Source organism: Oncorhynchus mykiss, chromosome 28, assembly GCF_013265735.2.
Source record: "Oncorhynchus mykiss isolate Arlee chromosome 28, USDA_OmykA_1.1, whole genome shotgun sequence".
Classification (NCBI taxonomy): Eukaryota; Metazoa; Chordata; class Actinopteri; order Salmoniformes; family Salmonidae; genus Oncorhynchus; species Oncorhynchus mykiss.
Genome location: NC_048592.1, coordinates 9,022,291 through 9,038,771, shown reverse-complemented (window position 1 = coordinate 9,038,771; position 16,481 = coordinate 9,022,291). Strand labels below are relative to the sequence as shown.

At 47.6% G+C, this 16,481-nt stretch overlaps 1 protein-coding gene across 1 annotated transcript in view; it reads right to left on the bottom strand.

The window, feature by feature from the left end:
- The window catches only part of LOC110508457 (ephrin type-A receptor 4), a 47,431-nt gene that overhangs the window by 17,612 nt on the left and 13,338 nt on the right, over nt 1-16,481 (bottom strand). The window contains exons 5-6 of the mRNA XM_036966621.1: nt 8,290-8,445; nt 7,383-7,805 (exon numbers count right to left, since the gene is read on the bottom strand). Of these exons, the coding sequence (XP_036822516.1) occupies nt 7,383-7,805; nt 8,290-8,445 (579 nt within the window). The remainder of the gene's footprint in view (nt 1-7,382; nt 7,806-8,289; nt 8,446-16,481) is intronic.

Genomic DNA, 16,481 nt, shown 5'->3' with positions numbered 1-16,481 from the left:
GGTCTTTCCCACATCCTTTCTCATTGTCTTTCCCACTTCCTTTATCATTGTCTTTCCCACTTCCTTTCTATCCCTTTATCATGGTCTTTCCCACATCCTTTATCATTGCCTTTCCCACTTCCTTTATCATTGCCTTTCCCACATCCTTTCTATCCCTTTATCATGGTCTTTCCCACATCCTTTATCATTGCCTTTCCCACATCCTTTCTATCCCTTTATCATTGTCTTTCCCACTTCCTTTCTATCCCTTTATCATGGTCTTTCCCACTTCCTTTCTCATTGCCTTTCCCACTTCCTTTCTATCCCTTTATCATGGTCTTTCCCACTTCCTTTATCATTGCCTTTCCCACATCCTTTCTATCCCTTTATCATTGTCTTTCCCACATCCTTTCTAGCCCTTTATCATGGTCTTTTCCACTTCCTTTATCATTGTCTTTCCCACATCCTTTCTATCCCTTTATCATTGTCTTTCTATCCCTTTATCATTGTCTTTTCCACTTCCTTTATCATTGTCTTTCCCACTTCCTTTCTATCCCTTTATCATTGTCTTTCCCACATCCTTTCTATCCCTCTATCATTGTCTTTCTATCCCTTTATCATTATCTTTCTATCCCTTTATCATTGTCTTTCCCACTTCCTTTCTCATTGTCTGTCCCACATCCTTTCTCATTGTCTTTCCCACTTCCTTTATCATTGTCTTTCCCACATCCTTTCTATCCCTTTATCATTGTCTTTCTATCCCTTTATCATTGTCTTTTCCACTTCCTTTATCATTGTCTTTCCCACTTCCTTTCTATCCCTTTATCATTGTCTTTCCCACTTCCTTTCTCATTGTCTGTCACACATCCTTTCTCATAGTCTTTCCCACTTCCTTTCTCATTGTCTTTCCCACTTCCTTTCTCATTGTCTTCCCCACTTCCTTTCTATCCCTTTATCATTGTCTGTCCCACATCCTTTCTATCTCTTTATCATTGTCTTTCCCACTTCCTTTCTATCCCTTTATCATTGTCTTTCCCACTTCCTTTCTATCCCTTTATCATTGTCTTTCTATCCCTTTATCATTGTCTTTATATCCCTTTATCATTGTCTTTCCCACTTCCTTTATCATTGTCTTTCCCACATCCTTTCTATCCCTTTATCATTGTCTTTCCCACATCCTTTCTATCCCTTTATCATTGTCTTTCCCACATCCTTTCAATCCCTTTATCATTGTCTTTCCCACATCCTTTCTCAATGTCTTTCCCACTTCCTTTCTATCCCTTTATCATGGTCTTTCCCACATCCTTTCTAATTGTCTTTCCCACTTCCTTTCTATCCCTTTATCATTGTCTTTCTATCCCTTTATCATGGTCTTTCCCACATCCTTTCTCATTGTCTTTCCCACTTCCTTTCTATCCCTTTATCATGGTCTTTCCCACATCCTTTCTCGTTGTCTTTCCCACTTCCTTTCTATCCCTTTATCATTGTCTTTCTATCCCTTTATCATGGTCTTTCCCACATCCTTTCTCATTGTCTTTCCCACTTCCTTTCTATCCCTTTATCGTTGTCTTTCTATCCCTTTATCATGGTCTTTCCCACATCCTTTCTCATTGTCTTTCCCACTTCCTTTCTATCCCTTTATCATGGTCTTTCCCACATCCTTTCTCATTGTCTTTCCCACTTCCTTTCTATCCCTTTATCATTGTCTTTCTATCCCTTTATCATTGTCTTTCTATCCCTTTATCATGGTCTTTCCCACATCCTTTCTCATTGTCTTTCCCACTTCCTTTATCATTGTCTTTCCCACTTCCTTTCTATCCCTTTATCATGGTCTTTCCCACATCCTTTATCATTGCCTTTCCCACTTCCTTTATCATTGCCTTTCCCACATCCTTTCTATCCCTTTATCATGGTCTTTCCCACATCCTTTATCATTGCCTTTCCCACATCCTTTCTATCCCTTTATCATTGTCTTTCCCACTTCCTTTCTATCCCTTTATCATGGTCTTTCCCACTTCCTTTCTCATTGCCTTTCCCACTTCCTTTCTATCCCTTTATCATGGTCTTTCCCACTTCCTTTATCATTGCCTTTCCCACATCCTTTCTATCCCTTTATCATTGTCTTTCCCACATCCTTTCTATCCCTTTATCATGGTCTTTCCCACATCCTTTCTCATTGTCTTTCCCACTTCCTTTCTATCCCTTTATCATTGTCTTTTCCACTTCCTTTATCATTGTCTTTCCCACATCCTTTCTATCATTTTATCATTGTCTTTCTATCCCATTTTCATTGTCTTTTCCACTTCCTTTATCATTGTCTTTCCCACTTCCTTTCTATCCCTTTATCATTGTCTTTCCCACATCCTTTCTATCCCTCTATCATTGTCTTTCTATCCCTTTATCATTATCTTTCTATCCCTTTATCATTGTCTTTCCCATTTCCTTTCTCATTGTCTGTCCCACATCCTTTCTCATTGTCTTTTCCACTTCCTTTATCATTGTCTTTCCCACTTCCTTTCTATCCCTTTATCATTGTCTTTCCCACTTCCTTTCTCATTGTCTGTCCCACATCCTTTCTCATTGTCTTTCCCACTTCCTTTCTCATTGTCTTTCCCACTTCCTTTCTCATTGTCTTCCCCACTTCCTTTCTATCCCTTTATCATTATCTTTCTATCCCTTTATCATTGTCTTTCCCACTTCCTTTCTCATTGTCTGTCCCACATCCTTTCTCATTGTCTTTCCCACTTCCTTTATCATTGTCTTTCCCACATCCTTTCTATCCCTTTATCATTGTCTTTCTATCCCTTTATCATTGTCTTTTCCACTTCCTTTATCATTGTCTTTCCCACTTCCTTTCTATCCCTTTATCATTGTCTTTCCCACTTCCTTTCTCATTGTCTGTCACACATCCTTTCTCATAGTCTTTCCCACTTCCTTTCTCATTGTCTTTCCCACTTCCTTTCTCATTGTCTTCCCCACTTCCTTTCTATCCCTTTATCATTGTCTGTCCCACATCCTTTCTATCTCTTTATCATTGTCTTTCCCACTTCCTTTCTATCCCTTTATCATTGTCTTTCCCACTTCCTTTCTATCCCTTTATCATTGTCTTTCTATCCCTTTATCATTGTCTTTATATCCCTTTATCATTGTCTTTCCCACTTCCTTTATCATTGTCTTTCCCACATCCTTTCTATCCCTTTATCATTGTCTTTCCCACATCCTTTCTATCCCTTTATCATTGTCTTTCCCACATCCTTTCAATCCCTTTATCATTGTCTTTCCCACATCCTTTCTCAATGTCTTTCCCACTTCCTTTCTATCCCTTTATCATGGTCTTTCCCACATCCTTTCTAATTGTCTTTCCCACTTCCTTTCTATCCCTTTATCATTGTCTTTCTATCCCTTTATCATGGTCTTTCCCACATCCTTTCTCATTGTCTTTCCCACTTCCTTTCTATCCCTTTATCATGGTCTTTCCCACATCCTTTCTCGTTGTCTTTCCCACTTCCTTTCTATCCCTTTATCATTGTCTTTCTATCCCTTTATCATGGTCTTTCCCACATCCTTTCTCATTGTCTTTCCCACTTCCTTTCTATCCCTTTATCGTTGTCTTTCTATCCCTTTATCATGGTCTTTCCCACATCCTTTCTCATTGTCTTTCCCACTTCCTTTCTATCCCTTTATCATGGTCTTTCCCACATCCTTTCTCATTGTCTTTCCCACTTCCTTTCTATCCCTTTATCATTGTCTTTCTATCCCTTTATCATTGTCTTTCTATCCCTTTATCATGGTCTTTCCCACATCCTTTCTCATTGTCTTTCCCACTTCCTTTATCATTGTCTTTCCCACTTCCTTTCTATCCCTTTATCATGGTCTTTCCCACATCCTTTATCATTGCCTTTCCCACTTCCTTTATCATTGCCTTTCCCACATCCTTTCTATCCCTTTATCATGGTCTTTCCCACATCCTTTATCATTGCCTTTCCCACATCCTTTCTATCCCTTTATCATTGTCTTTCCCACTTCCTTTCTATCCCTTTATCATGGTCTTTCCCACTTCCTTTCTCATTGCCTTTCCCACTTCCTTTCTATCCCTTTATCATGGTCTTTCCCACTTCCTTTATCATTGCCTTTCCCACATCCTTTCTATCCCTTTATCATTGTCTTTCCCACATCCTTTCTATCCCTTTATCATGGTCTTTCCCACATCCTTTCTCATTGTCTTTCCCACTTCCTTTCTATCCCTTTATCATTGTCTTTTCCACTTCCTTTATCATTGTCTTTCCCACATCCTTTCTATCATTTTATCATTGTCTTTCTATCCCATTTTCATTGTCTTTTCCACTTCCTTTATCATTGTCTTTCCCACTTCCTTTCTATCCCTTTATCATTGTCTTTCCCACATCCTTTCTATCCCTCTATCATTGTCTTTCTATCCCTTTATCATTATCTTTCTATCCCTTTATCATTGTCTTTCCCATTTCCTTTCTCATTGTCTGTCCCACATCCTTTCTCATTGTCTTTTCCACTTCCTTTATCATTGTCTTTCCCACTTCCTTTCTATCCCTTTATCATTGTCTTTCTCACTTCCTTTCTCATTGTCTGTCCCACATCCTTTCTCATTGTCTTTCCCACTTCCTTTCTCATTGTCTTTCCCACTTCCTTTCTCATTGTCTTCCCCACTTCCTTTCTATCCCTTTATCATTGTCTGTCCCACATCCTTTCTATCTCTTTATCATTGTCTTTCCCACTTCCTTTCTATCCCTTTATCATTGTCTTTCCCACTTCCTTTCTATCCCTTTATCATTGTCTTTCTATCCCTTTATCATTGTCTTTATATCCCTTTATCATTGTCTTTCCCACTTCCTTTATCATTGTCTTTCCCACATCCTTTCTATCCCTTTATCATTGTCTTTCCCACATCCTTTCTATCCCTCCATTAATGTCTGTCCCTTCCCTTTCTATCCCTCTAACATAGTCTTCCCCGTATGTCCCTGTATTATTGTGATAGTCCCTCTGACATAGAGAATGACACAGTGACTCACCAAAGACAGTACAGTGTATGTGACTCAGTGACTCACTAAAGACAGAAAATAGTTATTTCAGAGTGAATGAGTATTGAATGACAACACTGTTTCTGCCTTTGAATAATAGTTCCCAGCCTTCTCATTTAGCACCCAGTAGGTTACTCTACGCTACACAGGGAGACAACACACTTCCCACGGGTAGTCAGAGCAGGTGTGTCTGCCACTATCTGGGACTCAGAGGCCGCGTTTACCTAGGCATCTGATCTTTTTTTCCCTTCCACTCATTGATATTTTGACCAATCAGATCAGCTCTGAAAAATATCTGATGTCAAAAGATCTGATGTGATTGGTCAAAAGGTCAATTCCTGAAGGAAAACAAATCAGAATTGGGCTTCCTGTGTAAATGCAGCCAAAGACATTGTAAAGATAGAGTCAGTGGGCAGTGTTCCAGTTCACGCACAGTAAAGCACACAGAAAAAACACTTCATAAGCACACACTCCATCTGACTCACACTCCCCGTAGAAGCTCAAATGAAACACCTTGTAAAAAACTTTACAGACCTCCTAAATGTAGAGGTGATCAAACCAACACACTTTCTCCCCGCATGTGACACACACACGCACACACGCACACACCGTGGCATAAGCCAATAAGACCGTGGCATTCTGTTTATGTCACCGAGACAAGTCACTCCTTGAGAGTTTGACAAACACACTCACACACATTACTCCCATGTACTGTTCCAGAATGTATTCACACCCCTTAACTTATTTCACATTTTGTTGTGTTACTGCCCGAATTCAAAATGGACTACATGCAAATGTATCGAAAATGAAATACAGAAATATCTCATTTTACATAATTATTCACACGCCTGAATCAATACTTTGTAAAAGCACCTTTTGGCGGCTATTACAGCTTTAAGTCGTCTTGGGTATGTCTTTATCAGCTTTGCACATCTGGATTTGTTCCTTGCAGATTTGGATCGGCGCTGAATAGCAATCTTCAAATCTTTCCACAGATTTTCCATGGGATTCAAGTCTGGGCTTTGGCTGGGCCACTCAAGGACTTTCACATTCTTGTTCTGAAGCCATTCCAGCCTTGCTTTGGCTGTATACTAGGGGTCATTGTACATTCATTGTCCCCTGTATCCTTACCCTTCTCCCAGTCCATGCCACTGAAAAGCATCCACATAGCATGCTTCACGGTAGGGATGGTCCACCACCACCATGCTTCACGGTAGGGATGGTGTTAGACGGGTGATGAGCTGTGCCTGGTTATATCCAGACATAGCACTTTGTATTCAGGCCAAAGTGTTTTATCTCATCAAACCACAGAATCTTTTGCCTTATACTTTGAGTCTTTCACGTGCATTTTTGCAAACTCATGGTGTGCTGTCATGTGACTTTCTCCGGAGTGGCTTCTGCCTGGCCACTCTAGCAAAAAGCCCAGATTGGTAAAGTGCTGTAGAGACTGCTGTACTTCTGGCAGGTTCTCCCATCTCAGCCAAGGAACTCTGCCGTTCTGTCAGAGTGGTCATTGGGTTCTTGGTCACCTCCCTGACCAAGGACCTTCTTTCCCGGTTGCTCGGTTTGGTCGGCCGACAAGCTCTAGGCAGAGTCTGAGTAGTTCCATATTTTTTCAATTTCCCAATGATGGAGACTGTGCTCTTGGAAACTTTCAACACTCTAGAAATGGTTTTATACCCTTCTCATCACAATTATATCTCGGAGATCTACTGACTTCATGGTGTAGTTTCTGCTCTGACAACTGTGGGATCTTATATAGACAGGCGTGTTTCTTTCTAAATCACGTCCAAACAATTGAATTGGCCACCCGTGGACTTCAATCAAGCTGGAGTGACATCTAAAGGATGATAAAAGGAAATTGGATGCACCTGAGCTCAATTTGGAGTGTCATAGCAAAGGGGTGTGGTGTGAATAATTTTGTAAATGCGATAGTTCTGTATTTTATTACCAATAAAGCATTTATTTTCTAAAAACACATGTCATCTTTGCCTTTATGGGGTATTGTGTGTAAGAAGAAAAAAAATATATATATAATCCATTTTGAATTCTGGCTGTAACACAACAAGATGTGGAATAAGTCAAAGGGTATGAATACTTTCTGAAGGCACTGTATACAGACACACACCAGCAGGCACATACACTTCTTCCAACTTAATCCAATTCACATTCCCCAATTAAAGGCTACCTGCTTCACAGACGCTCACACACACTCCCCTCAATCCCCCACACTCCATGCAATGCACAGCCTGTACTTGGCCACACACACACACACACACACACACACACACACACACACACACACACACACACACCTCCTTACTTACATACTCCTTCACACAAACTCACCGGCCTGGTTGGTGGTGAGAGTGACAGACACACTCTGTCCTGCCCCTGCACTGTGGCCCTGGGAGACCCCGTTGCGGGCGAGAATGGTGAAGGTGTAGCGTGTGTGTGCCTGCAGCTCGCTCACACACACCCTGGTGGCCCTTAGGCCACTCTGCTGGGGAGAGAACAGGACGTCTTGACTGCAGGGCAGGCAGAGCTGGGCCCCAAGAGGACCCTTAAGAGCTGCAATGCTACCAGCTTCTCCAAGTTGACTCCCAATCTGAGTTCGATTTCCGGTTTGACTCTCAGGTCCGTGGCAGAGCAGGCAGTCCACACTGTAGCTGATGTCACTTCTCCCTCCGAGCCTGAGGGGGGCGCTCCACTCCAGAACCACTGACGTCTCGTTGACCTCGGAGATCAGCTGCTGCGGAGCAGATGGGGGTTCTGGGATACATAGGACAGGGAGGTTGAGTTAGAAAATATATTGTGGCTGTGGTACATATATGGTTCCTCTGTGTTACAGTTTTCGTTATGTTTTTGTGTGAGAGAGTGTTGTCTGTGTTCTCAGGCTGACTGGCTGAACCCTGTGCTGTATATAGGCATAATTAAGTTTATGACAAACAGACCAAGGTCTCAGTCAGAGAGAGAGAGAGAATGAAAGAGAGAGAAAGACAGAGCGAGAAGGAGAGAGAGGGACTGAAAGTGACATGTAACTGAGCCCGAGGACTATTCATTCGATCTCAACGCCTTATCTCCCGTCCAGGACATGGTGGATTAGTCAGAAGTCATTAGATCAGTACAGAGGGACGACAGAGGAAAGAGAGAGAGGACAAAAGAGAGAAGAGGAACCGAGAGGAGAAAGAGTACAGATGTTATAGATTGATCGATTAATCGACCCCCTGGGGGGAAATGATGTGTGTGTTCTTACGTGTGCAGGGCACAGATGCAGGGTCGCTCTCAGAGCGGTAGTATCCCGGGTTGCAGTCACAGACAGCAGCCCCCTCCTTCTCTGAGTGACTGTGCGGAGGACACTTGGAACACGCTCTGTCTGTAGACACAGCTCTGTTGAAACCGACCGTGCAAGCTACAGAGAGAGGATGAGATTCCATTCATTTTCATTCTAGTACAAACAAAACACATGCATTGACATGACAATACTCAGTTTGACTTATTCAGAATGCCCAACCCCCATGGCTGTCAACCCATTCATGAAATCATTCACTTTTTCACAACTCTTCTAGAAGTAATTACGTTACTATCTCTATTCTCCCCCTATTTCCTTTCCAGGGGGTGACCAAGTCATCGCAGTGGGAGTGGTTCGGAATGTGGGAGTGACAGAGTTTGTATTTGAAAATGGGGGTGACAGTGTGTGTGTGACAGAGTGTTTTATGACACTCAGTAGAGGAAGTCTTCCCATAGGAATGTCCCATCTCTGTAATCAACGCTGTCCTAACCATCCCTCTCTTCTGGGAGGCTCTACCTCTCTCACACATACTTTATTTCTCACGCTCTCTATCTTTCTCTCTATATTCCTCTCTCCCTCCCTCTCTGTATTCCTCTCTCTCCCTCCCTCTCTGTATTCCTCTCTCCCTCCCTCTCTGTATTCCTCTCTCTCCCTCCCTCTCTGTATTCCTCTCTCCCTCCCTCTCTGTATTCCTCTCTCCCTCCCTCTCTGTATTCCTCTCTCCCTCCCTCTCTGTATTCCTCTCTCCCTCCCTCTCTGCATTCCTCTCTCCCTCCCTCTCTGCATTCCTCTCTCCCTCCCTCTCTGCATTCCTCTCTCCCTCCCTCTCTGCATTCCTCTCTCCCTCCCTCTCTGTATTCCTCTCTCCCTCCCTCTCTGTATTCCTCTCTCTCTCTCACTCCCTCTCTCCCTCCCTCTCTGCATTCCTCTCTCCCTCCCTATCTGTATTCCTCTCTCCCTCCCTCTCTGTATTCCTCTCTCCCTCCCTCTGTATTCCTCTCTCCCTCCCTCTCTGCATTCCTCCCTCCCTCTCTGCATTCCTCCCTCCCTCTCTGCATTCCTCCCTCCCTCTTTGCATTCCTCTCTCCCACTTTGCATTCCTCTCTCCCTCTCTGTATTCCTCTCTCTCCCTCTCTGTATTCCTCTCTCTCCCTCCCTCTCTGTATTCCTCTCTCCCTCCCTCTCTGTATTCCTCTCTCCCTCCCTCTCTGTATTCCTCTCTCCCTCCCTCTCTGTATTCCTCTCTCTGTATTCCTCTCTCCATTCCTCTATCCGTATTCCTCCCTCCCTCTCTGTATTCCTCTCTCCCTCTCTGTACTCCTCTCTCCCTCCCTCTCTGTATTCCTCTCCCCCTCTCCCTCTCTATTCCTCTCTCCCTCTCCCTCTGTATTCCTCTCTCCCTCTCCCTCTGTATTCCTCTCTCCCTCTCCCTCTGTATTCCTCTCTCCCTGTATTCCTCTCTCCCTGTATTCCTCTCTCTCTGTACTCCTCTCTCCCTCTCCCTCTGCATTCCTCTCTCCCTCTCCCTCTGTATTCCTCTCTCCCTGTATTCCTCTCTCCCTGTATTCCTCTCTCTCTGTATTCCTCTCTCCCTCTCTCTCTGTATTCCTCTCTCCCTCCCTCTCTGTATTCCTCTCTCCCTCCCTCTCTGTATTCCTCTCTCCCTCCCTCTCTGTATTCCTCTCTCCCTCCCTCCTCTGTATTCCTCTCTCTCTGTATTCCTCTCTCTCTGTAATCCTCTCTCCATTCCTCTCTCCCTCTCTGTATTCCTCTCTCCCTCTCTGTATTCCTCTCTCCCTCTCTGTATTCCTCTCTCCCTCTCTGTATTCCTCTCTCTCCCTCTCTGTATTCCTCTCTCCCTCTCTCCATTCCCCTCTCTCCCTCTCTCCATTCCTATCTCCCTCTCTCTCCCTCCCTCCCTCTCTGTATTCCTCTCTCCCTCTCTCTCCCTCCCTCTCTGTATTCCTCTCTCTCCCTCCCTCTCTGTATTCCTCTCTCCCTCTCTTTATTCCTCTCTCCATCCCTCTCTGTATTCCTCTCTCTCTCCCTCCCTCTCTGTATTCCTCTCTCTCTCCCTCCCTCTCTGTATTCCTCTCTCTCTCTCTCCCTCCCTCTCTGTATTCCTCCCTCTCTCCCTCTCTGTATTCCTCCCTCTCTCCCTCTCTGTATTCCTCCCTATCTCCCCCTCTGTATTCCTCCCTCTCTCCCTTTCTGTATTCCTCCCTCTCTCCCTCTCGGTATTCCTCTCTCCCCCTCCCCCTCTGTATTCCTCCCTCTCTCCCTTTCTGTATTCCTCCCTCTCTCCCTCTCGGTATTCCTCTCTCCCCCTCCCTTTCTGTATTCCTCCCTCTCTCCCTCTCGGTATTCCTCTCTCTCCTTCCCTCTCTGTATTCCTCCCTCTCTGTATTCCTCCCTCTCTCTCCCTCCCTCTGTATTCCTCTCTCCCTCCCTCTCTGTATTCCTCTCTCCCTCCCTCTCTGTATTCCTCTCTCCCCCCTCTCTGTATTCCTCTCTCCCTCCCTCTCTGTATTCCTCTCTCCCTCCCTCTCTGTATTCCTCTCTCCCTCCCTCTCTGTATTCCTCCCTCCCTCCCTCTCTGTATTCCTCCCTCCCTCCCTCTCTGTATTCCTCCCTCTCTCCCTCTCTGTATTCCTCCCTCTCTCCATCTCTGTATTCCTCCCTCTCTCCCTCTCTGTATTCCTCCCTCTCTATTCCTCCCTCTCTCCCTCTCTGTATTCCTCCCTCCCTCTCTGTATTCCTCTCTCCCTCTCTGTATTCCTCCCTCCCCCTCTCTGTATTCCTCCCTCCGCCTCTCTGTATTCCTCCCTCCGCCTCTCTGTATTCCTCCCTCCGCCTCTCTGTATTTCTCCCTCCCCCTCTCTGTATTCCTCCCTCTCTCCCTCTCTGTATTCCTCCCTCTCTCCCTCTCTGTATTCCTCCCTCTCTCCCTCTCTGTATTCCTCCCTCTCTATTCCTCCCTCTCTCCCTCTCTGTATTCCTCCCTCCGCCTCTCTGTATTCCTCCCTCCGCCTCTCTGTATTTCTCTCCCTCTCTCTAGATTCCTCCCTCCCTCTCTCTAGATTCCTCCCTCCCTCTCTATAGATTCCTCCCCCCCTCTCTCTAGATTCATCCCTCCCTCTCTGTATTCCCCTCTCCCTCTCTGTATTCCTCTCCCTCTCTCTGTATTCCTCTCCCTCTCTCTGTATTCCTCTCCCTCTCTCTGTATTCCCCTCTCCCTCTCTCTGTATTCCTCCCTCCCTCTCTGTATTCCTCCCTCCCTCTCTGTATTCCTCCCTCCCTCTCTGTATTCCTCCCTCCCCCCCTCTCTGGTTTTCCTCCCTCCCTCCCTCTCTGGTTTTCCTCCTTCCCTCCCTCCCTCTCTGGTTTTCCTCCCTCCCTCCCTCTCTGGTTTTCCTCCCTCCCTCCCTCTCTGGTTTTCCTCCCTCCCTCCCTCTCTGTATTCCTTCCTCCCTCCCTCCCTCCCTCTCTGTATTCCTTCCTCCCTCCCTCCCTCTCTGTATTCCTTCCTCCCTCCCTCCCTCCCTCTCTGTATTCCTTCCTCCCTCCCTCCCTCCCTCTCTGTATTCCTTCCTCCCTCCCTCTCTGTATTCCTTCCTCCCTCCCTCTCTGTATTCCTTCCTCCCTCCCTCTCTGTATTCCTTCCTCTCTCCCTCGCTGTATTCCTCCCTCCCTCTCTGTATTCCTTCCTCCCTCCCTCTCTGTATTCCTTCCTCTCTCCCTCGCTGTATTCCTCCCTCCCTCCCTCTCTGGTTTTCCTCCCTCCCTCTCTGGTTTTCCTCCCTCCCTCACTCCCTCTCTGGTTTTCCTCCCTCCCTCCCTCTCTGGTTTTCCTCCCTCCCTCCCTCTCTGTATTCCTTCCTCCCTCCCTCCCTCTCTGTATTCCTTCCTCCCTCCCTCCCTCTCTGTATTCCTTCCTCCCTCCCTCTCTGTATTCCTTCCTCTCTCCCTCGCTGTATTCCTCCCTCCCTCTCTGGTTTTCCTCCCTCCCTCCCTCTCTGTATTCCTTCCTCCCTCCCTCCCTCTCTGTATTCCTTCCTCCCTCCCTCTCTGTATTCCTTCCTCCCTCCCTCCCTCTCTGGTTTTCCTCCCTCCCTCCCTCCCTCTCTGGTTTTCCTCCCTCCCTCCCTCTCTGGTTTTCCTCCCTCCCTCCCTCTCTGTATTCCTTCCTCCCTCCCTCCCTCTCTGTATTCCTTCCTCCCTCCCTCTCTGTATTCCTTCCTCCCACCCTCTCTGTATTCCTTCCTCTCTCCCTCGCTGTATTCCTCCCTCCCTCTCTGGTTTTCCTCCCTCCCTCCCTCCCTCCCTCTCTGGTTTTCCTCCCTCCCTCCCTCCCTCCCTCTCTGGTTTTCCTCCCTCCCTCCCTCCCTCCCTCCCTCTCTGGTTTTCCTCCCTCCCTCCCTCCCTCCCTCCATTCCTTCCTTCCTCCCTCCCTCCCTCTCTGTATTCCTTCCTCCCTCCCTCTCTGTATTCCTTCCTTCCTCCCTCCCTCCCTCCCTCCCTCTCTGTATTCCTTCCTCCCTCCCTCCCTCCCTCTCTGTATTCCTTCCTCCCTCCCTCCCTCTCTGTATTCCTTCCTTCCTTCCTCCCTCCCTCCCTCCCTCCCTCTCTGTATTCCTCCCTCCCTCCCTCTCTGTATTCCTTCCTCCCTCCCTCGCTGTATTCCTTCCTCTCTCCCTCGCTGTATTCCTTCCTCTCTCCCTCGCTGTATTCGTCCCTCCCTCTATTCCTCCCTCCCTCTCTCTATTCCTTCCTCCCTCTCTCTATTCCTTCCTCCCTCTCTCTATTCCTTCCTCCCTCCCTCTCTCTATTCCTTCCTCCCTCCCTCTCTCTATTCCTTCCTCCCTCCCTCTCTCTATTCCTTCCTCCCTCCCTCTCTCTATTCCTTCCTCCCTCCCTCTCTCTATTCCTCCCTCTCTCCCTCTCTGTATTCCTCCCTCTCTCCCTCTCTGTATTCCTCCCTCTCTATTCCTCCCTCTCTCCCTCTCTGTATTCCTCCCTCCGCCTCTCTGTATTCCTCCCTCCGCCTCTCTGTATTTCTCTCCCTCTCTCTAGATTCCTCCCTCCCTCTCTCTAGATTCCTCCCTCCCTCTCTATAGATTCCTCCCCCCCTCTCTCTAGATTCATCCCTCCCTCTCTGTATTCCCCTCTCCCTCTCTGTATTCCTCTCCCTCTCTCTGTATTCCTCTCCCTCTCTCTGTATTCCTCTCCCTCTCTCTGTATTCCCCTCTCCCTCTCTCTGTATTCCTCCCTCCCTCTCTGTATTCCTCCCTCCCTCTCTGTATTCCTCCCTCCCTCTCTGTATTCCTCCCTCCCCCCCTCTCTGGTTTTCCTCCCTCCCTCCCTCTCTGGTTTTCCTCCTTCCCTCCCTCCCTCTCTGGTTTTCCTCCCTCCCTCCCTCTCTGGTTTTCCTCCCTCCCTCCCTCTCTGGTTTTCCTCCCTCCCTCCCTCTCTGTATTCCTTCCTCCCTCCCTCCCTCCCTCTCTGTATTCCTTCCTCCCTCCCTCCCTCTCTGTATTCCTTCCTCCCTCCCTCCCTCCCTCTCTGTATTCCTTCCTCCCTCCCTCCCTCCCTCTCTGTATTCCTTCCTCCCTCCCTCTCTGTATTCCTTCCTCCCTCCCTCTCTGTATTCCTTCCTCCCTCCCTCTCTGTATTCCTTCCTCTCTCCCTCGCTGTATTCCTCCCTCCCTCTCTGTATTCCTTCCTCCCTCCCTCTCTGTATTCCTTCCTCTCTCCCTCGCTGTATTCCTCCCTCCCTCCCTCTCTGGTTTTCCTCCCTCCCTCTCTGGTTTTCCTCCCTCCCTCACTCCCTCTCTGGTTTTCCTCCCTCCCTCCCTCTCTGGTTTTCCTCCCTCCCTCCCTCTCTGTATTCCTTCCTCCCTCCCTCCCTCTCTGTATTCCTTCCTCCCTCCCTCCCTCTCTGTATTCCTTCCTCCCTCCCTCTCTGTATTCCTTCCTCTCTCCCTCGCTGTATTCCTCCCTCCCTCTCTGGTTTTCCTCCCTCCCTCCCTCTCTGTATTCCTTCCTCCCTCCCTCCCTCTCTGTATTCCTTCCTCCCTCCCTCTCTGTATTCCTTCCTCCCTCCCTCCCTCTCTGGTTTTCCTCCCTCCCTCCCTCCCTCTCTGGTTTTCCTCCCTCCCTCCCTCTCTGGTTTTCCTCCCTCCCTCCCTCTCTGTATTCCTTCCTCCCTCCCTCCCTCTCTGTATTCCTTCCTCCCTCCCTCTCTGTATTCCTTCCTCCCACCCTCTCTGTATTCCTTCCTCTCTCCCTCGCTGTATTCCTCCCTCCCTCTCTGGTTTTCCTCCCTCCCTCCCTCCCTCCCTCTCTGGTTTTCCTCCCTCCCTCCCTCCCTCCCTCTCTGGTTTTCCTCCCTCCCTCCCTCCCTCCCTCCCTCTCTGGTTTTCCTCCCTCCCTCCCTCCCTCCCTCCATTCCTTCCTTCCTCCCTCCCTCCCTCTCTGTATTCCTTCCTCCCTCCCTCTCTGTATTCCTTCCTTCCTCCCTCCCTCCCTCCCTCCCTCTCTGTATTCCTTCCTCCCTCCCTCCCTCCCTCTCTGTATTCCTTCCTCCCTCCCTCCCTCTCTGTATTCCTTCCTTCCTTCCTCCCTCCCTCCCTCCCTCCCTCTCTGTATTCCTCCCTCCCTCCCTCTCTGTATTCCTTCCTCCCTCCCTCGCTGTATTCCTTCCTCTCTCCCTCGCTGTATTCGTCCCTCCCTCTATTCCTCCCTCCCTCTCTCTATTCCTTCCTCCCTCTCTCTATTCCTTCCTCCCTCTCTCTATTCCTTCCTCCCTCCCTCTCTCTATTCCTTCCTCCCTCCCTCTCTCTATTCCTTCCTCCCTCCCTCTCTCTATTCCTTCCTCCCTCCCTCTCTCTATTCCTTCCTCCCTCTCTGTTTTTCCTCTCTCTCTCCCTCCCTCTCTGTTTCTCTCTCTCTGGAATGCTTTGAAGATTGTTATTGTTTTTTTTTATAGCTCAATCGATACCAGTTAAGCGCTGACTGCATAAGAACATGCACACACACGTGCACTAAAACACACAGATAGGAGCCATTCACATCCGTGAACCCTGCTTGTATGGCTCTATGTCAATCACTTTACAGCTGTAGGCCTTGATGTCGACATTTTACATTTGAGTCATTTATCTAGCCGACGCGCTTATCCAGAGTGACGTACAGTTAGTTAGTGCATTCATCTTATGATGAACCACGTATCACAGTCGTAGTAAATGCATTTTTCCTCAATACAGAAGTTATCAGAAAGTCTGTGCTAGTTGCAAAAGGCAAGTGCCTTTTGTTGTTTTTGACTGAGCCCCCGCTATCAATGAGTGAGTGAAGATCTGGGTATTATAATACTATCAGTAGAGACCTTGGTGTGTGTGTGACACCATAAGGTCGTAAACTGTTGAGGGTGGTGGTCTTTGTGAGGGTGCGACAGAGGGGAAAGAGGTGTGTAGAGAGAAAGAGAGAGAGAGAGAGAGAGAGAGAGAGAGAGAGAGAGAGAGAGAGAGCAGCAGTCCACTGTAGCCCTCTCTTATATAGGGCTCAGAACACCTTTATGAGCTGTAATTTCAGGTCAACGCTCACTCTCCCTTTGCAGCACAAACACAAATCATGACACACACACACACACACACACGCCTTTTCCCTTCAGAGAGAGGAATGATAAAAAATTGAGAATATCAGAGACTGTGGGGAAAGAGAAGAGGGACAGAAACAGAGAAGACAGGGAATGAGCGAGAGACAGAAACAGTGGCGTGAAAAGACGAAGGAGTGTTTATGGGTTGGTGGCCACACTCCCTCCCTTTCTTATTCTCTCTCCCTCTCTCTTTCACCTTCCCTCTGTTCATTGTGGGAAAAATGGAGAAAGGCAGGGTGGGATGGAGACAAAGCCAGCTCACAGCCTTGAGTCCTGCCCTCCTGCTACAATGCAATAGCTCACGGTGTGCCAACAATGTGTGCCAGTATGGCTGTATGTGTGCCGGTGTGTTTGTGCATGTGTGGGAGAGAGAAAGAGAGTGTGTGTGTGTGTGTGTGTGTGTGTTCATGTCAACGGCAGGTCAGGTATCGCGTGTCTCTATGATGGACAGCCCCTGGGTCGTCCATCAGACTCAGAGACAAGAGTCCCGCCCAGCAGAACGCAC